Genomic DNA, 27,956 nt, shown 5'->3' with positions numbered 1-27,956 from the left:
ACTGTGCATTCTTGTTGATGAGTGTGGTACACAATTGCTTGTTCAGTACGGCCTATTATTAACCAGACCACCTTTTAAAAAAATACAGCATAAAATTGTACAAGTAATTTTGCATTATAAAGCAATGCATTCAAAATAATAAAAATAGGTTTAGAAAATACTAAATTGGAAATAATACATTAGTGTTAATTAACCATTTCCATGACCTTTTAGGGCAGGTTTTAGATTAAATAGCTTTATTTTATTATAAACTCTTCAGGCAAAAAACATGGTTTGATTTAGTTTGTTTTTTTACTACTAAAAAGCACAAGCATGCCTCTGCTACTATATCCCTCATCACTGCATACTGTTACAGAATCTGCAGTCAGTATGCTCACTAGGAATTCTTCTTTTATTTAAATAAGACAACTATATATTCTCTTTACTGCAAATGGTTTTTCCCACTCTAACCCTTTATCGAATCCACAACTGTCACCTAAATAGAAATTCTTTACATGAATTCATATATAAACCCGTTAACATCACATATTACTAGCTGAGTTTGACAGCTATAAGATAGGGTGGAAGACTAGACATATTAATTAAATCCATAATGCAAATAGATTGAAAGCTTGTCGCAGCAGGGCTATCCTCCTCCTACGCAAATTTGTATTGTTAAGTCTCAGTTTAACATTTTATCACCGTGAATAAGCGGCACAGTGTTCCACTTACGTATGTACGCAGTGCTACAGAATATGGCGGTGTTTTACAAGTACATTATAATAGTATTGAGTTTATAAACAGCTGGCTAATTCATATTAAACTAGTTACAAATACAAATTATGTTTGGTTCACTTCTAACAATTGGAAACTTTCTCTCAATAATTTATTTTAGATAATTCTATGTCAGATGTCTGCAACACAAACCATTACAGTCCTCTTGACAGAGAGGGGGTTAGTAATGAATACACGCTTAAGACTTTAATCCCTAGCAAAGGGATATACTACTTCCATAGAACAAACACATTAGTACTGGGATTTACACCGACGGGAGCCGGTTTGTTTGGAATCTCAGTAAACACAAATAAAACCTAAAATATTTATTATAAAAACCTGCAGGAGTGGCAGTAAAAATACTAAGTGTGAATCTCCTTGCATGGTGTCTGTCCGGCACACAGAAAACATTACAATCAGAGGGGGAAAGCTTAGGGAATTTCTGGATAAAAACAGTCAACAAGAATTTCTTAATGGGTCACAGGCTTTAATCCTCTTCCTCTCCCTCGTCATCCAGGTCTCGTTTTCTCTTTTGCCCTTGTTCTTCTAAAACACAAGAAGACATTGGAACAATGGGTCAGGCTTTGCAAGAAGTTATGTTATGGACTCAAACAAAGGGGTTTCATTAGGGAGCAGGCAAAGAGGCCAAGTGACAGCACTCCTAGAATTTATTTAAAAGAACATGTCATTTTTTGCATTATTCGTCTTTCAAAAAGGGGTTAAAAACGTCAGTAAAATGTCTCTTGGGAGCAGCAAGGTAGGACACATGCGGTCAGCCAGTTAGAAGCTGCAACTACAAAACCTTGCCAATCACCCACCATTTTCTGATTTTGGAGACACAATGCTTGCAGTTACTGTGCATGACTTTACCTGTGTGTTTATCCCCTTTTGTGGGGATCTGAATACAGTTATCTAGGGTTAGCAATGCAACAACTACATGCTCTAATGAATTACATTGCATTAGTGAATAAGTGGAAATCTATTTGGGTATTCTTAACCCCCTAACATCAAGCGCCATACCCTGTACGGCAGTGGTTGTTTAGCCCTTAAGGACACTGCTGTCCTGTCTGTGCTCTCTCTCTCTCTTTCACCAGTTATGAAGCAGCGGTCACAAAGAGAGAGACACACAAAGACCGCTGCTCCATAACCTGTCCATAACCTGTCCGCCTGCTCTGAGCAGGGGGAAAGACATCGCCGCAATACAACCCGATCAAGTACGATCGGGTTGATTGACACCCCCTGCTGGAGGCCGATTGGCCACGTGACGTTGCACCAGCAGCTCTTGGTGCAATGCTGAATACGGCGAGCGTATTGCTCGCCGTATTCAGCGATGTCTGTCGGACCTGATCCGCACTGTCGGATCAGGTCCAACAGACATTGATAACTAGAGGCCTCTGTCTCCTTCCCTGCATCGGGTAGCGGTTGTGCTGATCTTTGGTGTTATTTTTTTAAAATAAAACATAAATGTATAAGAAAACTGGGTACTGATCGACAGCTGCCAGTACCTAAGATGGCGAACACTAGTTAGAGGGGGAGGGTTAGAGATTTGTTTGGGAGGGATCAGGGAGGTGGGAAGCTAAGGGGGGTAATCCTACACTGCAGAAATAATTTTTTTTTTTTAAAAACTGTCTTCTGTTACCTAAGATGGTGGTGACCAGTGAGTGGTGAGGGAGGGAAGAGAGTTTAGGGGATTGGAGGGTAATCTCTACACTAATGCTAAAGTTAACAAGCTACCTGATTAACCCCTTAACTGCCGGGAATTTCAGAAGTGTGTTGCGCAGCTGCAATTAACGGCTTTTTAATTACCAAAAAGCAATGGCAACGACATGTATGTCTGCTATTTCTGAACTAAGGGGATCCCAGAAAAGCTTTTACAATAATTTGTGTGATGATTGCACAAGCGGTATGTAAATAATTTCAGTGAGAACCCCAAACTAAAAAATAATTAGAGTTTTGATAGGTATATAAAAAAAAACTAAGGCTCTGTTTCTGTTTAAATGGAGTGATGATAAAAATGCTAAAAATTCTCTGGTCATTTGAGCAAGTTTTAGTCTGAAATGCCCAGTCCTTAAGCGGTTAATTTTGTTTTAGCACCCCATTTCTATCCTTTAGGCAGCTGTATTAAGGTGACAAAGTATTTATTCATATGTACAGTCCAGTATACACCAGCAATTACTCATTGTTTTTGCAAAAAAATTGCCTAAAATTCACTATTTCAAATAAATTTAAAAAAAAGGACATTTTATTTGTATAATTCCAGGGTTTTCCTTTGAACATTTTGGGGTTGATTAGAATCTATTGGCAATTTTCTACCAAAACTGGATTTTTGCTTTTCACCCAAATTGGTTGTTGAGTTTCTCAGGTGATCACAATGCAAAATAGATTAGTGCGTTAAAAGTCCACTGCTGCAAAACCCTTTGCAACAGAAAAGCTCATGAAAAGGCCTTTTTCATTTGGTAAATACCTGTTTTCAATATAGATACTGGGAAGGGAAGTCACCTAAAACTGACAGCTACAATAGCTCTTTTCACACCTCTCAAGGTTACAGTACAGTTTTCAATTAAACCCTTTGTTAACTAAGGAAGGGAAGTTCTCATTTACATGTGAGATTAACCTATTGTAATCAGAATCTTTCCTCACCACTGATTAACCATCTCAATGATGGGTATACTGGAAAAGTCACATCAACAAATGGCTTTGAACATTCTCTTTCTTTTAATGCTTGATTCTAATTCCCATTCATACTGTTATTGTCACTAACAGTACATGTGTCTTAACCCCTTAACGACCAAGAAAAAAGGATGTGCCTGGTACGTCCTCAGGGGTTTCAAGCACTGGAAGCGATCGTGATCGATTCCAGACGCTTTCAGCGATGCCTCAATATTTATCCTTTGCTAAACAATCAATGCACTCTGTGGCCTTCTCTGCATTGGTCAGCGATGGTGCTGATCATTGGTGGTGTGGGAGGGCTTGGAGGGAGGTAGAGGTTGGTGGGCGGCCCTGTCGCTGGAGGAGGCGGGAGGAGTGCGGGAAGGGGGCGTGAAGGGGGGCAGAAGCGGGTGGGACTGCTACACCACGCTACATCACGGCAATAAGTGGGAAGGAGGGAGGAAGGAGGAGAGGGGAATCCTATGTGGGATCCATGTCTGAAAAAGGGATCTGGGAGGGGGAGGGGTTTGAAAATGAGGCAGGGGGAACTACACTACAGAAAAAAATTTTTTTTTTTTTTTTTTTAAATAATTAAGAGCAAACTGGGTACTGACAGACAGCTGCCAGTACCTAAGATGGCGGCAAATAGGTAGAGGGGTGAGGGTTAGATAGCTGTTTGGGGGGCTCAGTGTGGTAAGGGGGATCCTACACTGCAGAAAATATAGAATATATTTTAATATTCTTTTAAAAATAATAATAATAATAATAATATTTTTATACTGGCAGACTTTCTGCCAGTACTTAAGATGGGGGTGACCTTTGGGGGTGGGGGAGGAAAGAGAGCTGTTTGAGAGGGGCCAGGGAGAGATCAGGGGGTGGGATGTGTCAGGTGGGAGGCTAATCTCTACACTGACACTAAAATTAACCCTACAAGCTACCTAATTAACCCCTTCACTGCTGGGCATAATACAAGTGTGGTGCGCAGGGGCATTTAGCGGCCTTCCCATTACCAAAAAGCAATGCCAAAGCCATATATATCTGCTATTTCTGAACAAAGAGGATCCCAGAGAAGCATTTACAACCATTGTGCCATACTTGCACAAGCTGTTTGTAAATAATTTCAGTGAGAAACCTAAAGTTTGTGAAAAAGTGAACGATTTTCTTTTATTTGATCGCCTTTGGCGGTGAAATGGTGGCATGAAATATACCAAAATAGGCCTAGATCAATACTTTGGGTTGTCTACTAAAAAAATATATATACACATGTGAAGGGTTATTCAGGGATTCCTGACAGATATCAGCTAATTTTGAGAGAAAAAAATGGTTTGGAAATAGCAAAGTGCTATTTGTACTTATTGCCCTATAACTTGCAAAAAAAGCAAATAACTTGTAAACATTGGGTATTTCTAAACTCAGGACAAACTTTAAAAACTATTTAGCATGGTTGTCTTTTGGTGGTTGTAGACGTGTAACAGATTTTGGGGGTCAAAGTTTGAAAAAGTGTGTTTTTTTCAATTTTTTCATCATATTTTACCATTTTTATAGTAAATGATATGATATGATGAAAATAATGGTACTTTTAGAAAGTCCATTTAATGGCGAGAAAAACGGTATATAATATGTGATGGTACAGTAAATGAGTAAGAGAAAAATTACAGCTAAACACAAACACCGCAGAAATGTAAAAACAGTCCTGGTCCTCAACGGTAAGAAAATTGAAAAATGGTCTGGTCACTAAGGGGTTAATAGCTCAGCTTTAACACGGATTGCACAATCATGAGTTCCAAAGGAACCTACTGCAATTATTTAAATTCCGTTTAAAGCCTGGTTATTGAAGACGCCTGTACTGTTAGTGAAAATCACAACATTGCGAGTGAAACTTAGAATCAAGCATTAAAAGAAAAAAGGATTGCTCCACGCCATTTGCAGATGTTTGGGTCCTGATGTGTATATGTACATATTTAAATGTGTGCCCTGTCCACTGTATACATCATATACAATAGTGATGAATAGAGTTTTAATGAATCAATACCATGTATGTTAATACACCATTAAAATTGCAAACAGAAAGAGAAGCGCTCTACCAGGAACGAACAACAGCTCAGTAGCTTGTTCTATGGCGAGTTACCACCTAGGAGCAGCCTCTAGTAGCCCAATTGTGCTTTTCAGAGGAGAACTTTTCTGAAGTACACAAGTCTGACCTGCGTAACAAGGTCAGTTCAGCCCCGAAATATCTGGCAATCCTTCTCTGAACAAGGAACATGGCAAGCCCAGAAAAATCGCTTTGGCCTTCTTTGGGCCTCGTTTGAGAGGTTCAGCCGTATCCCTCTAGGCACACTGGGCAAGGAGTCCATGTCTGGTTACCCTCATCACTCTTTACAATGTCTCCTGTGCCATTTTAGAGTGTTTTTGCAAGATAATTAACTTCTCCTAAACAGTCTTCAAAAAGTTGCAAAAATGTCAAAAATGCCATTTCAAGACTTTATCATGTGCCTTGAGGTGTCGAATTTGAAACATCAAAACTGCTTATAAAATGTAATTAGTGTTTAATGTCCCTTTAAGTTTATTGTCTAGCAGCATCTCCTGCTTTATGTGCTGTCCTATACACATACAGCTAGTGAGTGTTAATAGACTTAGTAGAGTACTAATTGCTAGAATCAATTTAAATGGATATTCTACAGCAAAAATGTCATGCTTTATTAATGTATGCTATACTTATATGCAAGGGTTAAACATACGGTTAGCTGGGAACAGTAACACAAAACATTACAAGTATTAACAAATTACTGCATCAAAATGTACATTTACATAGCTATAACTTTACTATGTAAGAAAGAAAAGCTTTCCCTTTAAATTGGATTGGTTGGTTTTCCTCCCTTTATGGCTTTATATGTACATAGTGATTTATCACATACCATCCTCATCAGCTTCATCCTCATCCCCTTCTTTGTGAGCCTCTTCATCCTCCTTTAAAAACAAGAAAGCAGATTAACACTGGATTTTTAAATTCCTGCAGTAAGGATTAATCCCAAAAAAGCACCAAAACAGCCTGTAGTGTATCTAAATCCTTCAGCTGGTCACAGCATTTGTGCAGTGGCAAAATTGCTTGCTTCATTGAGTATTCCACTCCTTGGGACATCACAGGACTCTGTAACGCTCAAATAAGTCTGATGGCCAGCAATTTAGCTGCGATTTACAATTATTTATAGTACTCAACAGTGATAAGAGTCAAGGTCTACATTATGGATCAGAGGTTAAATATAGGATTTTAATCAGAGTGACACTAGTGCTTTACATGACAAGAAATATAAAGGACATTTAACACCTCTTGATTTTGTATAAAATTGTACTTTGTACCACGCTCCCTAGAGAGGTCATAACAAATTATATACAGGTATACCTCACTTTACAGCGCTTCACTTTACAGCGATTCGCTAATACAGCGCTTTGTGGAGCTGAAGTTCATCCTCCAAGGATTATGAAACAGTGCTGTAATCATTGTGAGTTTGCGAGAAAAGTGACTGGCACTATTTTGTTATGCGCAGTTCACTCTGTTTACAGCTTTACAGTGCAATCTGTGTCTCAGTGCTATAGTTTGGCAAATTTTACTACAGTAATTGTCACTATTTTACAAGTACAGTATTTATTGAATTCTGTGCTGTGATAGTGTTAAACGAAACAGCCCTATTGCACCCCTAATATATGCTAGTTCAAACATGTTTTAAAGTTTTTAAACACACTGGCAAGTGGAAAGAAAGCTAAAACTGCCTTGTTTCACTTTAAGGCGGTTTTCACTTTACAGCGGGGCTCCGGTCCCTAACCCGCTGTATGAGCGGGGTATACCTGTAATATATTGGGGAGGCAATGAGCAGCATTTACAGGTTCTGAATTTTGCTTCTTGTTTTTTTTTCTAGGGAGTGTTGGACAAAGCATACCATTTACACAAAAGTAAAAGGTGTTTAGAGGGACATTAACGTCAAAATTAAAGTTTATTGATTCAGATAAAGCATGCATTTAAAAAACAAAACAAAAAAAACAACCCAACAACTTTCCAATATACTTCCTTTATAAAAACAAGCTTATTATTTTTTAGATGCACACTTTCAGAGGCTTCAGCTCCTACTGGTCATGTGTAAAAGTACACAGTATATATGTATATGCATTTTGTCATTGGCTGATTGCTGTCACATGATACAGGGCAGGGTAATTTGGATAAATGTTGAAATCTGAAAGAAAACATTCTACTTCTCATCTCAAATTCATAGTAAGTGCTTATGCATTGTCTTTTTTTATTTTGTCAGTTATTCAAATCTACTGTATTTAGTGGTTCTTTAATACAGGGAATGATTCTCTACAATAAAAAAAAAAAGATTCCAGTAATGAGGAAACACACACCTCTTCCTCTCCACTCACTTCTTCTTCCTCCTCCTCTTCATCTTCCTCTCCCTCCTCCCCTGGTGGAATATCCTCGTCAAAGTCTTCTTCTGTTGAGAAAAGAAACCGTTTCACATTTAATAGGGACTGCAGATGTGAAAATTTTAGATTCTGTCCTAATAGTCTGGGCAAAAATATCAGAACACACTATGATGGTATGAAATGTATATTGTCATGAAAAAGTGATAGAACTAAAAAAAAATTGCTAAAGGTGTAGCATATTAATGAGACATTTAAAGTGGCATGTTAGTGAAATAATAAACAGTACTAATTATTTACATTATTAAAGGGACAGTCTACACCAGAATTTGTATTGTTTAAAAAGATAGATAATCCCTTTATTACCCATTCCCCAATTTTGCATAACCAACACTGTTCTATTAATACACTTTTTACCTCTAGGATTATGTTGTATCTAAGCCTTGCAGACTGCCCCCTTATCTCGGTTCTTTTGACAGACTTGAATTTTGGCCAATCAGTGCTAACTCCACGGGCGTGAGCACAACGTTATATATATGGCACACATGAACTAATGCTCTCTAGTTGGGAAAAATGTCAAAATGCATTTAGATAATAGGTGACCTTCAAGGGCTAAGAGATTAGCATATGAGCCTACCTAGGTTTAACTTTAAACTAAGAATACTAAAAGAACAAAGCAAAATTGCTCATAAAAGTAAATTAGAAATTTGTTTAAAATTAAAATGCTCTATCTGAATCATGAAAGTTTATTTTTGACAAGACTATCCCTTTAAACCAATTTTCATTTTGGACATGTGTTTAACTGCCAGTTAAAAACATAGGACCTTATTCAAAATCAAGCAAACCTGATTTGCAATGAAACTCTCCTGAAAATCAGGAGATAATCAAAATCAAGTGTTCTGACTGATATATGTAGATCTTCACCCGAATGTTGCAGGAGAATATATGCAGCTTCAATATTTCACGCTTTAGGAAGCCATATTGGCTTAGAATTCTCACTGCAAATCTTTGTCATGTACCTGCTGGAGAGCACCATTGAAGGATACAGAGCTAGACAGCAGTGCAGAAAAAAGTAATTGCATAGTATATGCATAATACATCATTTTATTTTTGGTCGAATTAAAGATTTAATTTTTTTCATGTCTATAGGCACACTAAGAGCCCCTTAAGGTACAAAAAAAAACTGTAAAAGAAACCCCATTGCTTGTTTTTGTTACTTTGCTTGTTTTCTAGAACCTTGAAAATGTAATGCCATTTGCAGTGCCGTTTTTTTCAAACACCCCACATCCTCTCACTATAACTGCTTTGTGTAGATTTAAAATAAAAATACAAAAAAATAAAGATGCTCAAATTTTTATTTTAGATTAAAGAACTGTCCTCTTTATTTTAGGGGCTATTGAGGCACATTTTTTCATTAACCAGAGGTTTGACCTCTGGTTAATTGTGCTAAGCTCAAAGTGAAGCAGCGAGCTCACAGGAGCATTAACCAGCCACTTGTAATGGCTGGTTGTTTAACATGCGCCCGTAAATGGACAAGTTTGCCTTTTTACGGACGCATGTTGTTAAAATAGTGCTCCACTTGTGATCTAACCCTTTGACAGAAATAAGAAGTCATTTAACTAATTAGAGTATTTTATTACAACACTATGCCTTTTTTGTTTTTTTTACAAACCTGAATTTTAGCCAATTAGTGCTAACTCATGAATAACTCCACGGGAATGAGCACAATATTATCTATATGGCACACATTGTCTAGATGTGAAAAGCTATACAAATGCACTAAGATAAGAGGTGTCCTGCAGTGGCTTAGAAACAGGCAGAAATTTAGATGTTTAAAGGTAATAAAATATATTAATATAACAATGTTGGTTGTGCAAAGCTGGGGAATGGGTAGCAAAGGTTATATCTATCTTTTAAAACAATAATAATTTTGGAGTAAACTGTCCCATTAAGATAAACTGATTTACAGAAAGAGTGTGTCATGCTTAACATATTGAGAGTTATAAACAGCCCCACCAGAGTCATGGAACGCTAAGCTACGTTAATATCCATAACCTTTGAAGGATTTCAAGGGTACATGAACAACATTGTTGTCTAATCTTAATGCAGTATTATCAGCTCTTGTAGCCCAGACACAAAAGCCCTATGTGTTCTCTTCCCCAGCACATATACAATAATCCAAGGCAATTATGGGTTAAAATCAAAACCAGGTTACTGTGGGGATGGGGAATAGTTTCCAAGGTAACCTGCTCAGGGAATAAAAGGAAATTGCTCTATATTTAACGGGTTCACTCTGCACTATCTATAGTCTTCATTTGTTCTGTGACAAGCAATCTGTAGCAGTGTTGTACGATGAGCTACAGGTCTCTGTTGTGGAGTGGACAGATTTAATGTCTGTGAAAGGTGCTCCAGCTAGTGATTGAGAAAGAGCACTCTACAATACGCACCAGAAAGAACAGAATTTAAAAGGTCTTTTTTGCCATTTATAAAAGGGAATTGTCCCTGTTAATCAATGAGCATACATACTACTTCTTAAAAAATGCCTTTTAATTTTAACAGCTTTTACTAAAAGGCCCATAATAGTCGATAAATGACATGCTCTAATCCGTTAAAGCATGTCATTTTACGTGTGTTTAATCCCGGCAAAGGGGTTAAACACACAGTAACAGTTCTGTTTGGTACCCATGGTGCACTGCTGGTTTTGAGTGGGACCCACAGCTGATCCAATCAGTAGCTCTAGTCAAACGACTCAGATATGCAACTAGACATGATGATTGGATGAGTAGTGGGTTCTGTTAGGGACCAGCAGTGCACTACAGATCCTGAGCAGAACTTATACTGTGTTTTTAACCCTTTTGTGGGGGTTAAACACACAGTAGAGCAGGGTCGATAGTCATAAAATTACATGCTCTTACGGATTAGAGCATGTCATTTTTTGACTATTATGGTTCTTTAATCTTTTTAAATTCTTTTTACAAGAAACAAATTGCAATATGTTGAACTGCTATTTTTTCATATAGAGAAATAATTTTTCCTTCCACTTCCCTTTAATTTTGCAGAAGCAAAAAGGCATGAATTTGCCTGTTAGAGAGGTTGGGAAATCCGTATATTAATTACAAAACTATTTCCATTAACAAATGACATAGAAGTTTCTAATCTATATAAGACCTAAAAAATATGAGCTCCTAATTTACCCAAATTGTTTTAGATCCAAAAAATATGGCACAGCCACAAACCCACCATCATCTTCATCCTCCTCATCCCCTTCTACGTATGCCTCAGCATCAGAATCTGGGGCTTCTTTTTCATTACGGTCATAACCATCCAGATAGGTGAGCTGGGGGAGAAGCTTGAAGACATTTTCTCGATAGTCATTAAGATTGGTGACCTCACAGTTGAACAGGTCCAAGCTTTTCAGATTTTCTACCTTTTTCTAGATGCAAAGAGAAAATGTGTTTGCAAAAAAGTACAGTAAAGATTAAATAATTCAAGCTCTAAAGATTGACAGGTGTCTTCTTTAACTTATTTCCCACAAACTTGATTAGAATAAGCATGAGGTTTCCCCGAGAATTAAATTGTTTCAGCAGAAAAATACATTGTAAGCTCTTATAAAGGCAGAAGCTTCAATAGCCTTAACCGTAACATCTACATTTTTTAAATAACACATAGAAACTGGATTATTGTTGTTAAAAAACAAGTTATATGTGTCCTCACCAGCGGTTCTAGTGTGCTCAGATCCTTTATCCTATTTCCACTCAAGTTGAGATGTGTGAGGTTTGGACATTTCTCCGCAAGCACTTCCAGTCCTCCAGAGATGTTGTTGTCACTCAACTCCAGCTGAAAGTCAAAGGAACAGCCTGAGGGTTTGGGACACCAGCTGTGCCATGCTGAACACACAGTGGGAGCTTCATAGGATCTGCATCAAAACCCTACAAGGAAAGGACATCACATCCTACAAGGGCTGAATGTAACACTTTTACACCAAGGCTTGCCGCCGGAGACCCCCAGGGTCCAACACAGTGCTATTCCTCTATGTCCTCAATGCCCTCGGCTGCTGTGGGGGTGGTGGGTGGGAAGAAAACAAGCATAATATTCACATTACTTATAACCTGAGACTAAATTAGAGTGATTTTGAAAAGCTGGAGTTTAGAAGCATAGATGATATTTCATATTTAAAGGAAAGATGATAAACATCTCACAATTTCCTCTTTATTATAACAGTGACCTCAAGTCTGAGGTATATGGAGATTTTCTGATGACCTTGTTAGAAAGATTCAGTTAGTGCTACAGACTCACATCCCATTGGAATTAAAGGGACACTCAGGTCAAAACTAAACGTTTAATGAGTCTGATAGAACATGCATTTTTAAATAACTTTCCAATTTACTTTTATTAACAAAAATGTGCACAATCTTTTTATATTTACACTTTTTGATTCACCAGCTCCTTCACAGAATAAACGTATATGCATTTGTGATTGGCTGATGGTTGTCACCTGATATATGGGGAGTGGAAATAAACATTACTTTGAATTTTTTTCAGAATAAAACCTACTATTCATTTGAAGTTTAGACTAAGGGGCCTATTTATCAAGCTCCGAATGGTTGAATATAGGTGGCTATAACACAGACTAAATCAGCTATTTCAAATGCTGAAATAGGAGTAAAGGAGACACTTGTAACCAATTTAATACTAGCAAGTAAAAGAATCATTGGGAATAATTTAAAGGGGAGAACATTTTGGGGTGAACTGCCCCTTTAAGGTACTATATGTTGCGTATGTTTAGACTACCCAACAGCAAGTGTTATACAAGCTACTAACAGAAGGTGGAGAATGAAAAAAAGAAAACACAAGGATAACTTTCACAACTCGGAGCTAGATGAACATATTTGATGAACCAATGACAAGAAATGTGTGTGTACCCACCAATCACCAGTTAGCTCTCATTAGCGCATTGATGCTCCTGAAACTATTCATTTAGGAGATTCTAAATTTATTGCAAGAGTTAATTATTATACTAAATTGCAAATTCATCACAACAGTAAAATATACGCACTATGAGGTTATTAAATGTTTGCCTGTATTATAAGTGTACAAATTTAAATAATTAATAGTTCAGCCAACCAAAGCAGTTATAATGATTAGCGCTGTTTTTGTTTTGTTTGCACTCTCTAAGTATTTACTGGGTGACATTGAGAAACAAAAACACCTTGTACTTTTTATTGATTTCCATTAAAATAAAGATATTCAAATCTGTATATTAAATGTTAACCGATGTGCTGCTGGAGAGGGGGAAGCAGGAGTTATATTTGGCTAATTACGATTTAATGTGGTAAAAGGATTTATACAGTGAGAGATTAATTAAAAAGGAGTCTATTAGTGGTGTGGTTAGTTAAAGGGACAGTGAAGTTAAAATTTCACTTAAATGTATTGGATTGAGCATTTCATTTTAAACAATTTTCCAATTTACATCTATTATCGGTTTTGCTTAGTTCTCTTGGTATCCTTAATTAAAGAGTAATACTAGGTGAGCTCAGGAGCATGCGTGTATCTTTAGCCGTACATAATAGCAAACACTGCTGCCATAGACTGCTAAATAAACATGCACACTCATGAGCTCCTATCAGCCTACCTAGATTTACTCTTCAAAAAAGGATACAGAGAAGAAAGAAAATTTGATAACAGAAGTAAATTGCAAAAATGTTTAAAATTACACGCTCTATCTGAATCATGGACATTTCATTTTTACTTTACTGTCCCTTTAATTAGGTGGTACTATAATGTTTAGATTCTGGGTCCATCTAAAGGTGGAATGTTTAAAGGGTTACTAAACCCACATTGTTTCTTGCTTAAAATTGCATGCTCTAACTTACTCCTACTATCAATTTTTCTTCGTTCTCTTGCTATCTTTATTTAAAAAGTTGGAATTAAAAGCTTAGGAGCCAGCCCATTTTAGGTTCACCACCCTGGATAGCGCTCAACCAAAAATGGGCCAGCTCTTAAGCGTTACATTCCTGCTTTTTAAATAAAGATAGCAAGAGAACGAAGAAAAATTGACAATAGGAGTAAATTAGAAAGTTGCTTAAAGGGACAGTCAACCCAAAAAATGTTCTTACTCCTACAGTTAAAGTTTACTAGGATAAATAGTTCAAACTGTAGCCCAATTTTGCTAAATATATAGTTTTCTAGTAAAATGACTTACTATATGTCCCTCGGCCGTTTTGAAATGGCCGCCAGCCTCCTCCTGTATTTCGTCATGCACATCTTCCCTTCTTCCTCTTCTGCTAGTAACTTTTCGTTCCTCCGCATTCCCGTTTTTGGCACATGCGCAATGCGCCAATTTGAGTAAAGGGGGCCTTTTGAAGCAGGAACCAAAAATAACCGCTCAGTATCCTAGCGGTTCCTATATGTGGCGGACCAGTTTGGCTTCTCTTCATCTACTGCCGCATATAGGAACCGCTAGGATACTGAGCGGTACTGTACTGCCTGCTTTGTTTTTGAGCTGTGAGTGCCCTTGTGTCTCAAAGTATTTGCAGGATCCCACAGTGATCTAAACACGGCTCCTGTCTTAAACGATCCTGCACTGAATTTGCTAAAGCGTAATTGGTATACTATAACTGCCAGCATTAACTAAAAAAATAAATAAAACCACAATGTAATTTAAATAGGATTTCTACACACAATGAAATAATTTGTGTATATGTAAGTATAAGTAATGTGTCTTTAGCGAGACATCCCCATAACCACATACTGATTGAAGTAACAAATATAATTAAAACAGTTTTCATTTTGCAACTTCGTAAAGTATCAGTCATTCATACATAACTACCACAATAAGGTTATAATAAGCAATCATTACCTTTACAATACCTATTACAGAGGTAAAAACTATTGGTAAATTAAGATTCCTGTGAAAAGAAATGAAAATACAGTTGAACGATATAGCAAAAGTTTGCAAGCTTGTTGAACTTTTGCTATATCGTTCAACTGTATTTTCATTTCTAGTTTTTACCTCTGTAACATGTATTGTAAAGATAATGATTGCTTATTATAACCTTATTGTGGTAGTTATGTACTGATGCTCGCTAAGTGATGGTGCTTTTAGTGTAAGTAATGCAGATTATCAACTTTATTTTCTAAAAGAGAATACAATTGCTCTGTTATGCCTGGCACTTTGATTACTTCATTGCAAATTATAGGGTTGAATCACTGATACATTACACAGTTGCAAAATGTAAAGAATATATTATTAGCGCTGAATGACTGATACTTTACGAAGTTGCAAAATGAAAACTGTTTTAATTATATTTGTTACTTCAATCAGTATGTGGTTATGGGGATGTCTCACTAAAGACACATTACTTATACTTACATATACACAAATGATTTCATTGTGTGTAGAAATCCTATTTAAATTACATTGTGGTTTTATTTATTTTTTTAGTTAATGCTGACAGTTATAGTATACAAATTACGCTTTAGCAAATTCAGTGCAGGATCGTTTAAGACAGGAGCCGCGTTTAGATCACCGTGGGATCCTGCAAATACCCTGAGACACAAGGGCACTCACAGCTCAAAAACAAAGCAGGCAGTACAGTACCACTCAGTATCCTAGTGGTTCCTATATGCGGCGGTAGATGAAGAGAAGCCAAATTGGTCCGCCACATATAGGAACCGCTAGGATACTGAGCGGTTATTTTTGGTTCCTGCTTCAAAAGGCCCCCTTCACTCAAATCGGCGCAGTGCGCATGCGCCAAAAACAGGAATGAGGAGGAACGAAAAGTTACTAGCAGAAGAGGAAGATGTGCATGACGAAATACAGGAGGAGGCTGGCGGACATTTCAAAACGGCCGAGGGACATGTAGTAAGTAATTTTACTAGAAAACTATATATTTAGCAAAATTGGGCTACAGTTTGAACTATTTATCCTAGTAAACTTTAACTGTAGGAGAAAGAACATTTTTTGGGTTGACTGTCCCTTTAAAGGGACACTGAACCCAAATTTTTCTAATTTACTCCTATTATCAATTTTTCTTCACTCTCTTGCTATCTTTATTTTAAAAGATAGCATCTAAACCAGTGTTTTTCAACCAGTGTGCCGTGGCACACTAGTGTGCCGTGAGAGATCCTCAGGTGTGCCACGGCAGACTGACAACAGTGTGACATATTTTTTAAACTTTGCTTGTTTTTTACTCCCAGTGCAGGGGTAGTTTGTAGGAGGCATGGCATAACAGCACAATACATACAGTATGTGTGTGTTTGTGTGTATGTGTATATATATATATGCTGTATTAGGCTACAATGTGTGATTTTTTTAACATTTTGGGATGGTGGTGTGCCACAGGATTTTTTAATGTAAAAAAGTGTGCCACGGCAAAAAAAAAAGGTTAAAAAGCACTGATCTAAACCATTAAAATAAAAAAAATTGGGTTTAGTATCCCTTTAATGCCACAGTCTGCTGGACACCAGCATATAACTAAACATCCAAAGGCTAATTAGCTATGTAATATTTAGCAGAACAAAAGCTGTTCTTAAATTGATAGAGGCTTTTAATAGCATTGGATGTACAAAATCCAGATATTACCGTAAATATAGCTGACCTCTAGCATAGGCTCAAAGGTCGAAAACCAGAGCAGTAGAGGGATTGGAATATTATCTGCCATTTTTAGATATGAACTTAGGCTCCAATTCACTTGAAATTTGTTATGTAGACCCAAAAATGTCTACTGACAGCTTTGGAACAAATATCTGCATTATCAAAAATAAATTTGCTTAATCTTTTCAGAAACCGATAGTCTGCTTTGTAAACTTTTTTATCAAACCTGATATGTATGAACTAAATAAAATAATTTAATTATTAATCATTTATTTAGCTGTTTTCTCCCCACCCAAAGGGCCTTAGTGTGCTTATTAACAGGTTAGAGCTACAGGTATTATCCGATAATCAGCATCTTCAATTCATAAACCTTGGAGAGATGAAAGTCTGAGTCATATTTGTTAGGGTTTGAACTTGTGGTTTTAACTAATATGATATCCAATTACCTAACCAACTCAGTCATCTTACCTTCATTACCATTTTTTCTGTTGATAAACTGGGGTAAATTAAAATAATTTACAAATATTATCCGACCAATTCCTTCCAGTAACATTTATATGAACACATTACACAAATCATTGGTGCAAAATTGGGAATATGAAGTCTAGAAATGCAAGGACTAAAAACTACTTTATCTTCAAGACAGAAAACCAACAGTGTGGCCTGAGAGCTCTGTACAAAGGAAGAATATTCGGTAAAGTTAGAGAAAAAGAACCTAAAACATTGCCTTATATCAAAACATGACATATTTTAGCTTGTTTTAAAATATTATAAGCAAAAAGAAAAAGAAGCATCCGCTGGCATTACTCAATATTGGTATAGAGCCATACTTTATTATTACAAAATAAAAAGGAAAAAAAAAACATCCTACAAATAAACAATTCAGTCTCTTTGTGACAATACAGTGGGAAGAAGGCGAAATATAAGAAGCCACAACACTAATCGCCAGATTACAAGTAACGTTTTAACAGTTACGAGCGAGCGATAAGGGGTTTATCACAGCTGTCTGCGAGTGTCGGGTTTTCTGGTCATATTACAAGTTGAAAGTAAACACAATCGCTTGAGCGCAACTGAAGTTAAAGGGACAGTCTACACCAGAATTTTTATTGTTTTAAAAGATAGATAATCCCTTTATTACCCATTTCCCAGTTTTGCATAACCAACACAGTTATAATAATATACTTTTAACCTCTGTGATTATATTGTATCTAAGCCTCTGCAAACTGCCCCTTTTTTCAGTTCTTTTGACAGACTTGCAGTCTAGCCAATCAGTGCCTGCTCCCAGATAACTTCTCGTGCACGAGCACAGTGTTATCTATATGAAATACGTGAACTAACACCCTCTAGTGGTGAAAAACTGTTAAAATGCAATCTGAAAGAGGTGGGCTTCAAGGTCTAAGAAATTAGCATATGAACCTCCTAGGTTAAGCTTTCAACTAAGAATACCAAGAGAACAAAGCAAAATTGGTGATAAAAGTAAATTGGAAAATTGGTTAAAATTACATGCTCTATCTGAATCATGAAAGTTTATTTTGGCCTAGACTGTCCCTCTAAAGCGAGCTGGGTTAATGCGACCTCAAAATTCGGGTTAACTGTTTCGTAAAACAAAAAAGAAGGGTCACAAAACACATCAAAAATACAATACAAAGTACAGTTACACTCATAATAACACCATTTAACAAAAATTATTTTAAAAAAAATGCTCAAAAATGTTATAAAGGTTTAAAGATATGAGGTCTCAGGTGGAAAAAATACAGGCAAAGGGCTTTAACAGATACATACATACACATGTTTAAAATGTATGTATGTATGTATGTATGTATATATATATATATATATATATATATATATATATATATATATATATGTATGTGTGTGTGTGTACATATGTATTTACAGACATATATAAACACAAATACACATACATATATATATATATATATATATATATAAGTTGATTGGAGCCCTTTGCAGTCAAGTGGATGAAAACAAGTAAAAGCATATTTATGCAATATTCATATTTAATAAAGTGTTTATGTATTTACTGTAAATATTTCCCATTCCAATGTTCTGCACGTAGCAGAATATGTTCTAAGTATTTATAAAAAGAAATTCCTATAAATATCTCAATATTTGTGTGCAATAAAACATCAGATATATGTATAAATATGTATTTTATTAATAAATAGAAGATATTCTGCTATATGAAGAACATTTGAATGTGAAATATTCATATTTTCATGTTGGGTTAGTGCACTTGAGAATATGAGATCAGGTTCGCACGCGAGTAGGGTGTTCGGTTTTTCCCCAGGTTTTTGCTCTATCGACTTCTATAGAGAAATGGGTTACTGCACACACTATTCTAAGTTTGCCTTTTTACGCGTGTAGCGTTAGCATGCGAGCAAAAACAGTTTACTTTCAACTCATAAAACGAGTTTAACCCAACGCGTGCAAAAAGCTTACTTCTAGAACAGTTAACGCTCGAGCGGGAGCATTAAATAGCATTCCACTTGTAATCTAGCCCTAAATGGCAGACAAGGGAACAGACCGTGATTTGAGAATTCTCTTCTTACCTTTTTTAGCTTGTTTAACTTTGGTAAATTTGCCACAGAACTGAGGCAGACGTTTATTGTGCTCAAAAATTCCAGTTCTTCAAATTCATCAGTCAGTCCTTCTATTTTTCCTTCACTTGACCGACAGTTGTCTAAGACAAGCTCTTTCACCTGGAAGAAAAATAATATGTTGTAAAAATGTTCAGGACCATATTGGTTCAAAGCAAATGTTTAGTTAGATCTGGCATTTTGCTGTAATGATTAGGTTTAGAAATATTTCCTAATTTTGCTCTTTTGGGAAGCTGAGAGAAAATAAATGATGCTGTTTTAAAGGATTTGACAAGCACTTCTTCATTTCTACACAGTGGTATGTGCAGTAATAAATAAAATAGTTTATAAACTATTTAGAATCATATGCATTTTATAATCTAATATGCTCTTTCACATGCTACTAACTTGTTTTAAAAAATTCTTTATTCTAACCTCAAAGTAAGTTACATTTGTAAATACTGTATATGAGTAGAGAACAAAAACAACATTCAATACAATTTATATGCATAGTATTGAGGTTATTCTGCGCCTTCCACTAGTAATGGGGGCCACCATGTTGAAATCTATTATTCATAACATTCCAGTACTGACCTATTTACAAATGTGCAGCAACTTTCCTTACCAGTGTAGTGCAGTGTAACCTAGGTTCCATAATGTCAGCATTCATGATTAGAAGAAAGTGTATGAAATGTATTTAGTGTCCCTTTAAGAGGTAGTCCAGACTATCTCTTGCATTCTGCTGAGAATATGTTCTATTACAAAGAGATAAATTGGTTATCTTGTTTGGTTGATACTTTACATATGGCACATTATTAGGATGCATTTAAATAAAGGCATATGGTACTTTAAATTGTTTTTCATGTGAATGATTTTTATACCAGTTGAGTATATAATGTATGGGAAATTGCTCTTTGAAGCCACAGCTCATTTAAATGGGCTGAACTTGCAGGTACCTGCTTATCTTATTTCTGCATGTATTTCTCTGCATTTCTCTTTAAACACAAAGGCCTCCATATCTTATCTCTGCATGTATAAACAAAAAGTCAATACTTAGGGCCTAATAATATAAAGCTCTCAGCTCAGATGAGATAATCTAAAATTATCCTCCAGCACCGCTAGATCCCTAGTGAAATTCTTAAAAGGCAGATTTTGCTATAGTCCTCCAAGGGACATTGCCTGCATTTCTGTATGTGAAGAAGAGACAAACCCAGTGTAATATAGCACCACATGACATGACAATTCTGCTGCATTTACACTTTGTGCTTTGTCTTTTATATTACTTTACACTTCAGATTAAAGTGTCAGTAAACGTAAAAAATAATGTTATATAATTCTGCACATAGTGCAGAATTATATAACATTATATTAGCCTTATTGTTATAAAACCTTATTTGCCCTTTGAATTTTTGAAAAACATGGCTGTTTTACAGACCCGCTCTCTGCTCAGCGGGTCTGTTTTTTTTTTTACACAGCGCATCGGGCCAGCTTTATAGTCACAGCCCGGCCCGACCGCACCATTATACACAGTGCAGCTCGCTCCTGCTGTCAGACAGAGCAGGAGCGAGCTGCACTTAGTGTTATGGCGCGGTCGGGCCGGGCTGTGACTATACAGCTGGCCCGATGCGCTGTGTAAAAAAAACAGACCCGCTGAGCAGAGAGCGGGTCTGTAAAACAGCCATGTTTTTCAAAAATTCAAAGGGCAAATAAGGTTTTATAACGATAAGGCTAGTATACTGTTATATAATTCATATAACATTATTTTTTATGTTTACTGTCCCTTTAAGTTTTATTACATTTAAACTTTGCACTTTCTATTTTTTATTTTATTTTGTGTACAGCAGTGTATTAAGTTTTGTGATTTTACAAACTCTGATTATACTTTTAGCGTTTCTGTGTAACTTTAACAAATTAGTCTCACACATAATACAACGCACAAAGTGTAAGTGTAACAAAACTCTCATATCATACAGTGCTTCATGGCACTGGGCTTGTCTCTCCTTCAGATACAGGAATGAGAGCGATCTCGCAGTGCTGGAGAGTTCGGCCCTATTTCCTTGATCATTCAGTGAGTTTAGCAATTGAACATGAACATTTTAGTACCTATCTCTCTCACTGGGAGTGATTCTGTTGCATCTTGCTTACACTGATTCTCTATAGCTAAAACTGCAGTATAGGAGTTGGTTTCAAGATGCACATGCAGCTATATCAAATGTAAAAATAAAAAGGTAGAGGTGCTACTTGTAGTAAACCATTTAATACACTACAGCAGGTAAAATGGATCATAGGGAACATATTAAAAACAGAGAAAATGTACAGTACACTTTCCTATATAAAACATTTTTAAAGCCTACACATGATAAAATGGACAAAGAATATTATATATGGTATAGTGAATTTATACATTAGCAGTCCTTACAATTACTGGATTACTAACTATATCAGTGTTGTATGAGCAGCAGGAGAGGTAACGAGCATTGCTGTGGAACAAAAAAGGTCTCAAGAGCCTAGCAGGAAAAATGAGAGCTTCAGCACCACACCTGTGGGGACAGGGTCTGCAGTGAAATGTGAGAATCACAGCAAATCAAAGCATCAGACACACTCATGAAATAAACTCAAGGACCTACATTCAATAACATTTGTGAAACTAATATCTAGCGGAAAAGTCACCACATTGCTACTCAAAACCTGCAGATTTCAATGAGAATTGTAACCACGATTTATCAGAAACACGAGTGTCGAGATCAGCTCCTATTAAATCAATGATGCGGCTTCTATCTCGCAACTGTTAGCTTTCTGCAGCAAAGAAGACTTACACTGGCTCTATCAATCAGTCAACTCTAATACATCCACACAAAAAAACCTGGAAAATGCTAAAGAACAACAAAAAAAAAGTGTGACAACTTTGTCAGCTTTTCTATAGTGAGAGCCAAGATGAGCTACTTCACACAGGCAATCACATCTTTTTAATTCTACATGTGGAGTCCTGGTTTAGGTAAAAAATACAAACTACGCCTCAAAAAAAAAAAACCCCAAAAAACAGTGTCTGCAAGATTGCCAGGACAAGTTCTGTTCTACAAATCTTTAAATTTATCTTATTCGGGTTTAAAATAAAGAACTGAAAATACAATAAAGAGCTGTAACTTTAGGTGGTTTCAACTAGGCCTGTGTATTAGGCAGTTTCGTTAGCTGCTAAATGCGGAAAAGGGCGGTTGCTCATAGCCTTCCGCTCTTTTCAGAGCCAGATTTGTTCTTGTGAAAGTGCAACACAGGGACTTGCACAAATCTTAGTGTGTTGCACTTTCACAAGAAGAAATCCAGCTCTGCAAATAGCCGTATGCAAATGCCTAGCTTCAATGCACTTACTCTAATCATGTGAAATATATATTACAGGCAAACTAGCGTTTAGTGTTACTTTAAAGGGGAAGGCTACATCCAAAGTGTTTTAATATACTTTCATTTGCAAAAATACATCCTTTATAAATGATCAGTTTCCATGACAACTTTTAAAAGGTATGTATCCCATTGTCAATACGCAACACGTACATGCACACTCCAATTGCAGACAATCTGTGCATACAACGGTAGAATGAGTAACTAACAAGGGAACCAGTAAAATGCCTTTATTGCAAGTAATCCCTGTATATAGAGATGTCTGGGGGTAGTTACCTTCATTAGATGCAAACCATGAACTGACATTGATGAACGACCAAACATTTTTATATGAGTCACTAAAAGTGGGACAGTGGAATTCACCAGGAGACACATAACATTATACACACCATTATAGTAATAAAAAATAAAAAAACACCTCAGAATGAAACTAGATTATAATTACATTTAGTTAGAAATTACACAGGGAATAAATTACTATTCTTCATGAATTTCATTGAACTATGTATATATACACTACTAAAATGTTCAAAATCTGTTACAAATACACATGATTAAAGGGACACTAAAGTCGAAATTAAAGTTTGATGATTCAGATCAAGCATGCAAATTAAAAAAAATAAATCCAAAATACTTCCATTATCAAAACATGCACATTATTTTTATATGCACAATTTCTAAGGCTCCAGCTCCTACTGAGCATGTGCAAAAGTGCACAATATATACACATTTTATGATTGGCTGCATGCTGTCACATGATACAGTGGGAGGAAATTGGATTAACTTTGACAGAAAATATTCTACTGTTTATTTCAAATTCAAAGTAAGTGCTACGGCATTGTCTTTAAATTGTGTATTTATCAATTATACTCTATGTAGTGGTCTTTTAATTACTTAATTTGAAGTGTGGAACTGCTTTTTTGAAAACAAATGACTTATGTATGGGTTTTTTTTTGCTCAGTAATACAGATTATCTCTTTCAGAATCCTACAATTATATTAATTAGATACAGAAAGCATTTGAATAGTGACCACAATAATCTGAACTCCCCATGACACATGCTTTCACATTAATCTTACAAATCACTTCCTAGCCCATGTGATATCTGTGCAAATATTGGGTCACATCATCCCTGACATCTCACCCGCTAATGAGATACAAGGGTTCATTAACAGTAAAGCTTTTATTAAAAAGTCAAAATTAAACTTTCATGGTTTACATAGACCATAAAAATAAAAACTTCCTAATTGACTTTGACTATCAAATGTGCTTTGTTCTTGTGGTATCTTTGTTGAAGAGTTAACTGGTTAGAAGCTCAGGAGAGTGCACATGTCTTTAGCACTCTGTGGCAGCAGAGTTTGTAGCAATGTTATACAAAGTTGCAAACACTGCTGCCACAGAGGGCTAAAGACACAATACTAAAGTTATCTAATTTGTTATTTTATTAATTACTTTATTACATAATTGGCAAGCATGTGTTATCCCTTTGAAGAGTTTAAACTTGTGCAGCATGAGAGCTTCTATGCTGTTCCTGAATAGGACATGGCTAGTGTTTCTTGTAGCTCCATGTCCTCTCAGGAGTCACATGCTTCCCTTAGAAACATTATTTTTAGGAGTCCCTTTTCAATAAAAATTTACACTTAAAGGGATATGAAAAAAACTTTTTTTTCTTTCATGATTCAGTGAGAGCATGCATTTTTAAACAACTTTTGAATTTACTTCTATCAGATTTTCTTTGTTCCCTTAGTATCTTTTGTTGAAAAGCAGGGGTGTAAGCTTAGGAGCCTGCCCATTTCTGGACCAATATATGGCAGCAGTTTTGCAAGAATGATATCCATTTGCAAAAGCACTAAATGACAGCACTATTTCCTGCCGTGTAGTGCTCCAGATGCCTCCCTAGGTATCTCTTCAACAAAGAATATCATGGGAAAGAAGCAAATTTGATAATAGAAGCACATTGGAAACTTTTTTAAAAAGTGTATGCTCTGTCTGAACCCCACAAAAACAGTTTTGAGTTTAATATCCCTTAAAAGAAAAAAATGCCTTCAGTTTGAAGACAAGCATTTGCTGGTTCTTCTCTCCCCACATATGCACAGTCTGGAGAGCTCTGATACATGCATGAATAAATACCCACAGGAGTGAGCACAATGTTATCTATATGACACATAGCTAGCAGTGTCTGTGAAAAACTGTCAAAATGCACTGAGATAAGAGGCTCAGGTTTAGCTTTCCACAAAGAATACCAATAAAGCAAAGCAAATTTGATAAACAGTAAATTGGAAAGTTGTTTAAAATAGCATACCCTATTGGAATCATGAAAGTTTAATTTTGACTAGACTGTCCCTTTAAATACAGAAATCTAAGCCTGTGACTGGGTCAGGGGCGTGCCCTGGAGCCAGGCCAAAGCAAAGTGCGTGAGGGGCAGGGGCGTGTCCTGGAGTATGGCCAGAGCAGATTGCGCGGTCTCGCGGGATGACAGGTGCTAAGTTATGTGGGTACCGATCGTGTAAGATGGTTACGGCAGAATTACAATAAAACTACACCCGGCCCGTAAACATTTGTGTGTAACTACATTTCTGCCACGAAGTAAAGATGGCGGTGCATCACCAGTCCCAGATATGTCAATAGAGTTGTCACATCTACAATGAAGATCGCAGCTGGCAGTAGCCTAGGGGACCGGACGTCACATCCGGAGATATAGCCTTCGGCCACCGCCCTGGGGTCATTAACACTTAGAAAATGTAACATACATATGCCGTACTTTAGCGCTATTGTTGAAGCCCATAACTGCCTAACACATCGGCGGCTAAAATACTGCTGCGCAATGCACTGCAGGCCTGTAAGGCAACCAAAGGGTTAACTGATTGATGTTGCAGCCATAAAAAGCAGCGGGAGTGCGGCGCGCGCCTTCGGACTTAAACTTAGAAGTATGGTTTCGAATACAAACCGACCGATATTCACTGACCCTAATATGTGACCTGTCGGGTAATCTGCTCCCCCTCACCAATCTGCGCATAACTGATTAATATCACTTACATCGGCCGGGATCCTGTTCCGCAGCTCAAGGTGGATTCTCTTCTTCATCTCCATCCCTGCGGGTGTGTCCTGTACTCACCCGAATTCGGGTTCTTCGATCGGCGGCTCTTGCGCTGCACCGCGGATAACTCTAACCTGCTAGTTTAGGAGGCGTGCACTCTCCATTTGAATGACACATTGAATACCCAATCAGCTAACCAACCCTAGAGTAACCCACCAATGGTATAGCATTTTTCAGTTGTCTCCACAATAGTGACAGACAGAGGTACCCGTAGTCGCGCATTTCTGTTTGAGGAGGAGGCACAGGTGGAAGTCTGGCATGGGGAATTCGGGTGTCACCTAGCAATAGGTGCGCTTCTCCAGGAGGGAATTAACACCTGCGCTTTCTAGAAAGGGCTGCACGTAGTTCTATCATTGGGCTATCATCACTTATTAACGAATAGCACTATTTATAATGGGCTCTAGACAGCGCAGACGCTGCATGAAGTAATCGCTATACAGCCCTGCTGGGTGTCAATTTACAGAATTCTAATTCATGTAGCCGGATTATAATCATAGGTCAGAAATTAATTTGAGTGACTTTTTTGTTTAGCCGTGCAGCATTATTGTAATGTTAAATATCTAGGGAATTGACACAGCGCTGGTGGCATTTTCCCCCCATTCGTATTCGATAAACACGGAACCTGTATAGTAAAGTATATACATCATAGATATCATTATAGGGTTTTGCCCATGCGTCAGCATAAATTTCTTCCACGTACATATTTGACTATTATTGTTAAATGAGAACTATAACGCTATTTTGTATCAAGTATTTTTATTGCAATAGCACACAAGTCTTGTTAGGCAGAAGTGATGTAGATGGCAGCACCTTATGTCAAATACCTCTTATTGCTGTCGGGTGGCAGACATGTTAAACTATTTTACCCAGTAGAGTATTCAACCCCTAACATTTATTTTAGAAAAATCTTGTTTGAGCGGTCAATTTGGAACATTACTTTTTTTTTTTTAACTCATCTGAAGCTGAAAACAGCCACTTTTTGGGGTGCAGTATAGAAGATCAAATAAAAAAAATCGTCTGTCTAGTTATAGTATACGTCTCATAGGTAAATGCTAATTGACACCTTAAGGAACCGATGTAGTTTGCACATTAAAAATAGAATTGTTCACGATTTTGACATAGTTTTTTTTATTATTGCACACACCCCTTCCCAAACTGTTCTATATGTTCCTCAGTACAAAATATCTTTCTAATAATATTTACTGGGTAAATGTAAACAAATAGCAGTTACTGTAGATGTGAATTTTGTGTGCCTCTATATTCCTGGAATTCAGCCATACATAGTCATAAAGGTTAACAGAAAAATGTCTCCCCTAGCTTGCACTTAAATTCTACACAGATTAGTATTCCATTTATACTGAATGCACTCATTGTTTAACTGAAATATTGATATCTATTAGTTTCTACTTAACATGTCCATTTAGTTTTACTGAAGATTACCCAAAATACAAAAAATTACATTAAAAAATACTGTTTTTTGTTGTTGTTTTTCTAAAGTATGATCAGCAAATTAAGATTGTGTGTAAATTACCCACATCATTTGACTGTTTCCTAGTTTACAAAGCCTGTATCCTAAAGGTTTTGAAATACTGTTGGTTCCTTTGCTGCTTGCAGATATCCACACAAAAGCCCTGTTACATTCCATCCTTATGATGCTGGTCTGCAAATGGATATTACAATAGCACACTGTAATTTATGATTTAGCAGTTGGCTAAGCCTGGATACAAAAGCCAGTCCGTAATACATGCTTGCAGGATTGTTCATGGCTGTCACATAACATTAGTGACATAAAATACTACCTTTGTTGTGAAAAAAAGAAATAAATCTGCTAAGCCAGGGTATTTGGCATAATGAAACATATACTGGTAATCAAAGCTGTTCATTTTACTATAAAATCACTGTCTTTCAGATTTATTTTCCTCACTGAAAACTGATATACCACATTTAGCTTATATTTCTCTTTGTTATTTTATATTATTGCACCTCTGTTTTTATAAATGTCTGGCAAACTGGTAAAATACTGGCTGGCTGGTAACCATAGAACAAAGGGGTTGGTATTAATTGTGCATGTTTTCAGCAGATAAGGATTTCTGAATGTTGGCTAATATCATCAGTAGAAATAAAACATAGTATTATAATTTGAAATATGAATGTAATAAAATGTACATACTTTGCACTTGAAACAAAGCTGCTAGCTATAGGAAAAATTACTTTTATTTTTGCATAAAATGAGTGGCAACAACCGCCCATAAAAATAGACAGAACACAGCCAAAAAGATTTAACCTCTACTTGTTATGAATATTCATTGTACTACTTTAATGGGAACATCCTATGCTCATTTTCTAATGTAAAGGAATGTCCTGCGCACTTGATCTTAAAAAAACATAGCCATTTTTGTTTGTACAATATTTTGCATGTGCATATCTTTTGAAAACATCATTAGAGCGCTGCTCC

General features: G+C 36.6%; 1 protein-coding gene across 2 annotated transcripts; it reads right to left on the bottom strand.

Moving 5' to 3' along the window:
• Window positions 1-219: 219 nt before the first annotated feature.
• Window positions 220-25,592, bottom strand: ANP32A (acidic nuclear phosphoprotein 32 family member A). 2 transcript variants are annotated; one of them, XM_053718498.1, is made up of 7 exons: window positions 25,441-25,592; window positions 18,985-19,134; window positions 11,530-11,652; window positions 11,056-11,248; window positions 7,798-7,886; window positions 6,318-6,369; window positions 220-1,299 (listed from the first exon to the last, which is right to left on the bottom strand). In XM_053718498.1, the coding sequence occupies exons 1-7, from the start codon at window positions 25,492-25,494 to the stop codon at window positions 1,241-1,243; spliced, it is 720 nt and encodes a 239-aa protein (XP_053574473.1). In that variant the 5' UTR covers window positions 25,495-25,592; the 3' UTR covers window positions 220-1,240. The 2 variants fall into 2 exon arrangements, with proteins under 2 accessions (XP_053574473.1, XP_053574474.1); XM_053718499.1 differs by having other exon boundaries at window positions 7,816-7,886.
• Window positions 25,593-27,956: the final 2,364 nt, after the last annotated feature.

The sequence above is a fragment of the Bombina bombina genome, chromosome 6 (genome assembly GCF_027579735.1).
Source record: "Bombina bombina isolate aBomBom1 chromosome 6, aBomBom1.pri, whole genome shotgun sequence".
Lineage (NCBI taxonomy): Eukaryota > Metazoa > Chordata > Amphibia > Anura > Bombinatoridae > Bombina > Bombina bombina.
Note: the sequence above shows the minus strand (reverse complement) of the source record. Positions and strands in the feature narration are given on the sequence as shown.